The sequence below is a fragment of the Montipora capricornis genome, chromosome 12 (assembly GCF_036669925.1).
Source record: "Montipora capricornis isolate CH-2021 chromosome 12, ASM3666992v2, whole genome shotgun sequence".
NCBI classification, from domain to species: domain Eukaryota; kingdom Metazoa; phylum Cnidaria; class Anthozoa; order Scleractinia; family Acroporidae; genus Montipora; species Montipora capricornis.
In genome coordinates, this window is record NC_090894.1 from 39,219,938 (window position 1) to 39,227,437 (window position 7,500).

At 46.3% G+C, this 7,500-nt stretch overlaps 2 protein-coding genes and 1 non-coding gene across 3 annotated transcripts; all 3 read left to right on the forward strand.

Annotated features, from left to right (window-relative positions):
* Nucleotides 1–462: 462 nt before the first annotated feature.
* Nucleotides 463–536, forward strand: Trnak-cuu (transfer RNA lysine (anticodon CUU)). Its single transcript has one exon. It is a non-coding gene; the product is annotated as a tRNA-Lys (tRNA).
* A 3,454-nt stretch (nt 537–3,990) lies between these two features.
* Nucleotides 3,991–6,114, forward strand: LOC138025827 (uncharacterized). Its single transcript, XM_068872984.1, has one exon. The coding sequence runs from the start codon at nt 3,991–3,993 to the stop codon at nt 6,112–6,114; it is 2,124 nt and encodes a 707-aa protein (XP_068729085.1).
* Nucleotides 6,115–6,168: 54 nt separating this feature from the next.
* LOC138025828 (uncharacterized) lies at nt 6,169–7,347 on the forward strand. Its single transcript, XM_068872985.1, has 2 exons — nt 6,169–6,727; nt 7,019–7,347. The coding sequence occupies exons 1-2, from the start codon at nt 6,169–6,171 to the stop codon at nt 7,345–7,347; spliced, it is 888 nt and encodes a 295-aa protein (XP_068729086.1).
* Nucleotides 7,348–7,500: the final 153 nt, after the last annotated feature.

The following is a 7,500-nucleotide window of genomic DNA, read 5'->3' on the forward strand; positions in this document are numbered from 1 at the left end:
TCAGGCATTGCAAAAAGCGTATTTAAAATCAGGCTTGCTTTTAAAGTTTCTTTGTCTTTGGTGTGTGTGAAACTCGAAGATTCTTGCGAAATAGAGTTGTCACCGTGAAATTAAACATTAAGATACTGGAGTGTAAGTGCACGGAATAAATGCTCTCAAGGGTTACCACTAGTGCAAAAAAATCAAAGGAAGGTTAAAAATTTCTTCAAAGACGTTGTGGGCTGGTTGTTTTGTGGACAGCTGTTGGAAATAACGAAGCAAGTGAGGCATGAGTAGAAGGAAATCAAAGGATCGTTAACAACACGTTCTGGTTTGGTTGTTCTTTTTCTCGACAGTGCTACTTTCGTGTCTGAAAAGGACAAGAAAAAATGGCCGCAGGAATTTAGAAGGCTCATCGCATAGTCGTGGTCAAGATTGAGAGGAAGTTTATCCAATCTTGTGCTCGGCCAAGCGTTCATACCTGTCTCTGTGGCGCAATCGGTTAGCGCGTTCGGCTCTTAACCGAAAGGTTGGTGGTTGAAGCCTACCCAGGGACGCTTAGTTTTGATTGGCATTTGCCAGCTGTAGGCAAACAACTCAAGGTTGGCCATGACTAAGGGGCCAATCGGAAGATCACTTCGTCACCTTCGTCAAAGCGAGTTTATGGGTGAGGTCTTTGCCTTGAAAGCGATTTTCATTCATCTGTAGAGTTGATTACGGGCGTTTTTCGGGTCAACATTAACAGCTTTAAAAAATGGAGGATTCCAAGTTTCCTGAAAAAATCAGCAGGTGGTGCTCATTCCTCCGTGAGGCTCCTTTTCTGTCACTTGCCGTGAATGTCCCAGTGATTTCACAGTCACCAGGTGAACAGGAGTTCCCATCGTTGAACCAATAGAGACCTTGTTTAGAAGTTTACAGCGGATAAACTGCTCTTCATTCCAAGGAAAGACTCGCAGACATGACATGATTAAACTTGGTAACAATACAACAGGCTGCCTGTGGAAAATCCGGGTGTCGATCTCGGTACCTCCCGCATGCGAAGTGGGCGCTATATTCCCCGTTTCCCGGAACCACGCTGGGTAAGTGATAATTATGCGATTTGCACTTAAATGTTCGCCACCGCGATTCCTTGAGCTTCTCATTTGCATCGTCTGTTTTTGCCGCGACACCTCGTCGTCCGTGATCAGATATATTGTTGAAGAGACCATCAGGTCGGAAGAAAGCTTGGGATTAGGCACAAAAGTGACACGAGCCACCAGCTATGGAAATGTCACAAGACCACTTGTCAACGTTAAATCTTAAGAGTAAGAGAGTTTAATGTCATCCAGCTCTGTGGTTTAGAAGACAACTCGACCAAGATGCGAGGATCCTATGCTTGCTTCAAGCTTTTTAACTTGAACAGAAGCGGGAGGTCTGGTGTGACACGTTTGTGGCATGAATGTGCTAATCATGCGCAGGGGTGAGACGAATTTGCCAAGCTTTCCAATTTATGATTAATTTTGATAAGTTGACCTCCAATGGCGAAAGAAGAGTGTGCCGTATGTTGGGGCGTGATACTGACGGCAAGTTCTTGATCTATAAACATTGCTGTATAAAAGGGCTTGTCCGGGAGTCGAACTCGGGACCTCTCGCACCCACAGCGACTTGAGCGAGAGTTGAAAAGAAACCCTAGCACTGGTCCTAATGTGGTGTTCTATGTCTAAATTGTCTCATTGTTAATCACCACTTGAGTGAAGTAGCTGAGTCTAGGCAATTCGCGTTTAACAGGTACCGATGCACAGACCCAGACGGACAGAAGGAAAGTGCATTTTCTTTGTCGGAAATACTATCAATTATATATCCATTTTAAATGTAGTACTTATTGTTAGGCTCATTATTAAGGTTTGTTGATGTTTGGCGAAATTCTTAATAATTTCTGTAATTGGATTTCCATCGGGTCTTGATCCAATCAATCATATCATGTTAATCCAGGGTGTGCCAGAACAATAGAATCTTTGAGCTTTGAAATATTATATAGATGTTTTTTGGATTATTTTTTTTGGGGTGATTTCGATCTACTAGTGAGAATCTGTGAAGACTTATATACTTCGGGAATTAAAGGACAAGAGTTGAACTGTGACAGTGTGGGCCATCTATTCCTATTCCCCACACAAGTGGCACCTCCGACGGGACACTTCAATCTTATTTGTTGTAACATGGAAGAAAATATCAAGAAACTAAACGCTGAATTTCAACTGTTGACGCTGACATGATCGAAGACTGCTTCGATCGTCGAGAAGGCTAACGTAGAAAAAATCATGCGCCACAGAGAGGCACTGAGAAAGGTCGTCGCATCAATCGAGGAGCTGAGGTTGAACATCGAAAAGGAAACACTTATGAGTGGAGAAACGTTAGAGAACGTGGAACAATGGGGAGGTGAAGTTGAACAACGCATTGAGCAAGCAGACACGGAAATTTTGAGCCTGACTCGCCACCTCGAAGAGTCTACGATGGAAAAAGAAAACGATAAACGGGAAAGCGACCTCAAATTCGACAAGCTTAAACTCGAGCAAAAAGCTAAATTAGAATCGGCCACAACAAAGCAATCATCGAAGAGCAATGTCAAATTACCCAGGCTAATTATTACAAAGTATGATGGGACGTATGAAAAATGGCTCTCTTTCTGGAACAAATTTGAAGCGGAAATCGACGCATCCGAATTGCCGGCTGTTACAAAGTTTGCTCATCTGAAAGAGCTCCTTGAAGGTCACGTTTGCGAATCAATCGACGGGTTGCCATTCAATTCTGAAGGATACGATCGGGCAAAGAATATTCTCAAGACTAACTACGGAAACACAAGCGAAATCATCAGAGCCTATATCGATAATATTAATTCCTTGCCTGTAATAACTGGTTCCCAGCCAGGCAAGATTCATAAATTCTGCCAGTCATTGAGCTATAACGTACAGTCCTTAGACGCGTTGGGAAGGTTGTCGGGTTGTTTATCAATGGTGCGTGGCATTCTCGACAAATTACCTGGGATCAAATCCGAGCTTGTAAGAGGAAATTTTGCCTGGCAAGACTAGGGATTTTCTCAGTTACTACAAGCTTTAGAGGAATGGAAAGAAATCCATCCGACCGAACCATCAGGAAACGCGAACGGGAAGTTTTCGTCGGCACCTTCGCGTTCGCCACGCCATAGAAGTTTCTACGCCCACGATCAGGATCCCGCGGGACGACGCGCGTGTGTTTATTGCGATGGCGTGACTCACAAATCGTGGGAATGTGAGCGCGTAAAGTCTTCAGCAAAGCGTCGTGGAATTTTACAAACCAAACGCTTATGTTTCAACTGCACCAAAGCACAGCATAACGCATCGCAGTGCCGAAGTCGAGCAACATGCATTCATTGCAAACAAAGGCATCATTCTTCTATTTGCGATAGGACGTCTACCAGTGTTCAAGCGGCAGTCAGCGATGGGGTGGCTCTCACAGCAACGCAAGGGGGAGAGAGGGTCTGCCATCCTATAGTTGTTGTGAATGTGAATGGCGTGGTGTGCAGGGCATTACTAGATACAGGAGCAACCGTTTCCTACGCTTCAGGCTACCTACTAGACCGCTTAAAGTTAACCCCAGCTCGTACCCTTGTTCGCCGTGTCCAAGCTATTGTTGGAGTTGTAACCAGAAAGAGCAAAACTTATGACGTCATCGTGAGTGATACCAGAGGAAGTTATAACTTGCCAGTGAATGTGACTAGAGTTGAACGACAGGAACTTCTATCAGTGGAAAATCCCAACTATAAGGAGACTATTGCAAGATACCAGCATCTGAGAGGCGTACACATGGAGGACACCGATACTAAGAGTCTACTCCCTGTGCACGTAATACTAGGAGCAAGCAGCTATGCCAAGGTCAAGACTTGCGAGCCTCAGAGAACTGGAGCAGTTGGTGAACCAGTTGAATACACAATTTGGGTGGACCATTATGTCCCCAGGGACTGGAGGAGATGTGGATAGCATGTTTCTGGCCCATACTATGCCAAGTGACTACGAGGATCTATGCCGCATGGATGTCCTAGGAATCGCAGACCCACTTAGTGGAGACCAGAGCGTGGTGCACGCAGAGTTCCTGGAACAACTTCAGCGCAGCCCTAAGGGATGGTATGAAAGTGGACTTCCATGGAAAGGTGACCACCAGCCATTACCATCAAATAAATCAGGAAGTCTTAAACGACTTTCAAGCCTTATACAGCGACTAAAGAGAGTGGGGCAGCTAGAAAACTACCGTGCCATCATGCAGGAGCAGCTAACAGAAGGAATTATTGAAGAAGCTAGCATGGAACCAAAAGGGCGCGAATTTTACATACCCCACAAGCCCGTCCTGAGAGAAAGTGCAGAGTCTACGAAACTGAGAATCGTATACGACGCATCTGCAAGAGCATACGAGTCAGCACCCTCTCTTAATGACTGTCTTGAAATCGGACCGCCGTTACAGAATCAACTATGGAAGGTGCTTTTACGAGGAAGATTCTACACAGTAGCCCTTGCCGGAGACATTCAAAAGGCATTCCTCCAAGTGCGTATTCGCCCAGAGGATAGAGACGCTCTTCGCTTCCATCGGTTAAGTAATGAGGACCCTCATCAAGTACGCACATACAGGTTTACCAGGGCACTGTTTGGGTTGGGGCCTTCACCTTTCTTACTTAGTGGCGTGATGCGACATCATTTAGATACCTGCTGTGCTGAGCACCCAGAACGCGTGGGAGAGATTGAGCATGAGCTATACGTGGATGACCTTCTGATGGGAGGAGCGACCACCGCAGAAGTCAAGGAGAAGAAGATCGAAACCATCGATATCTTTAGTCAAGCTGCTTTCCACCTTCACAAGTGGCACTCTAACGTGAAAGCTTTGGAAGATGATCCAACAGCCGACTGCGAAGACGACTTAAGCTATGCAAAGCAACAGTTGAGAGTAAAACCAAGAGAATGTGGCCTGCTTGGTTTGAAATGGGACAAGTCAACCGACGACTTTGGAATCACGTTTCCAGTCGATGCTTCCTCGCCAACCAAAAGAGGCATTCTGGGAAAGGTTGCCAAGATCTATGATCCTCTTGGACTTGTGGCTCCAATCACACTTCAAGGGAAGCTGTTATACCGTGATGCCTGTGACAAGAAATGCGCGTGGGATGCACCGCTTCCGCCTACTCTGACTCGCCAGTGGAAAAAGTGGGAGAATTCATTGCCCCAGAAAATCAACTGTCCAAGATCGCTGACATCTATTAGAGAATCTATCGAGGGAATTAAGCTCCATGTCTTCGGAGATGCTAGCGGAAGGGGTGTTGCAGCAGTCGTATATGCTGTCGTCACACACTCATCGTCAGAAAGTCAAGGATTGGTGACGGCGAAAGCAAGATTGGCCAAACAAGGGCTGACCATACCTCGGCGAGAACTAGTCTCTGGCCACATGGCGGTAAACCTCGTTACAAATGCTCTGGATGCACTTCAAGGTTTTCCAGTAACCTCTCTACATTGCTGGTTGGACAGCACCGTAGCACTTCATTGGATACGCGGAAATGGGGATTACAAGCAATTTGTAGCCAACCGTGTGCGGAAAATTCGTGACCACAACAATGTAACGTGGCGGCATGTGCCTACCAAAGACAACCCCGCAGACTATGCCAGTAGAGGTGGGATGCTCACCGAGGGAAATCAGTTGTGGTGGAAGGGGCCGACCTGGCTAACAGACCCTACAAATTGGCCTCCTGATATAGTAACCACACCTACAACAGAATCAAATGCAGAAGTGAAGCCTACAAAAGAGCTGTTTGCCCTCGCCGTAGACGCGAATGATGAACTTGATGACCTCCTCTCCAAGACTTCCTATTGGCGAACTCTGCGAGTCTGTGCGTGGATAAGGCGGTTCATTGACAACGCAAAGAAGTCAAAACCTCAAAGAATCAATGGTCCACTCACGACTGAAGAAATAAAAAACCAAGAGCTTTTCTGGGTACGTCAAGTCCAAGCACGTGGAGCTAAAGGCATGGAGGAAGATAGATTGACATTGAACCTGCAAAAGAATGATGACGGACTATTAGACTGCAGAGGGCGGCTGCAGGGCGACTACCCAATTTATATACCAGATTCCACTATCCTTGCCTAGAAGATCGTTCAACAGGCTCACAATGCCACACTTCACGGGGGAGATGGCCTCACCATGGCAAGAATCAGAGAGCAATTTTGGATTCCTCGTCTCAGACGACTCGTAAAAAGAACTGTGAAGAAGTGCTATGGATGTAAAAGGTTCCAAGCTGTTGCGTTAGCCAAACCACCACCAGGCCTTCTACCACAAGAGAGAACAAAGGCAGCTGGTGTATTTGAAGTTGTGGGAGTAGATTTCGCCGGGCCTATCAAGTACCGCAAGTCTTCACGGCAAGAAGGGAAAGCCTACTTAGGTTTGTTCGCTTGCAGCTTGACAAGAGCCCTGTACCTAGAAGTTTTGCCAAACCTGGAGACTGAAACATTTCTCGGAAGTTTGAAACGCTTGATTGCACGTCATGGAAGACCTTCGGTTATCTACTCTGACAACGGGCGGACCTTTATTGGGGCGGAAAAATGGCTAAAGAAGGTTCAGAGAGATGAGGAGCTCCAAGGATACCTAGCAGCGGAGAAAATTCTTTGGAGATTCAACTTGAGCAGAGCACCCTGGTGGGGTGGCCAATTCGATCGTTTAGTGGGCCTCTTTCAAAGTGCTTTCTATAAAACCGTTGGTGGCGGTATGCTGTCCTGGTCCGAGCTCTGTGATGTCTAACTGGAAGTGGAGACTCAACTCAACCGACGCCCATTGCCTTATGTTGAAGACGACGTTCAGCTTCCGCTTATCACACCAGCTAGTTTTCTGTTCTCGAAGTCCAATCTTCTGCCTGAGACAGAGCCATGGAGAGAGGCCGACGTCGATCTACGCAAACGAGCGAAGCATATCAGAGCTTGCAAAGACGCACTGTGGAAACGCTGGACGCGGGAATATCTCACTGCACTCCGAGAGTGACACAATCTTAATCTGAAAGGTCAAACAACCTCTTTGAAGGTGGGAGATGTGGTGATCATACGAGCAGAGGATAAGAATCGCGGCAAGTGGCCTCTCGGAATAGTGGAGCAAATCTATGAAGGAAAAGACAACGTAGTCCGAGCGGTGAAGTTGCGGGCCGGAAAGACACATCTAGAGAGGCCAATTCAGCATCTATACCCTCTGGAACTTACATGTGATCACCAAATGCAGACATCAAAGTCACCAACGCAGCTACGTGCAGAGGCTTCAGTATTCCGACCACGACGAGATGCAGCAATTGCTGCGGGCCTACGAATTCAGGATGCAGTTCATGCAGAAAATTTTTGAAAACAGTGCTAGAATTATGTTCACTGATGCCAGTCATTGTTTTTTGAGTCATTATAGATTCTTTTTCTTGGACTTACATGTGCTTCCCCAGAGAAAGCACATGGGAGAGTGTGTCGGAAATAGGATCAATTATATCTACCATTTTAAATGTAG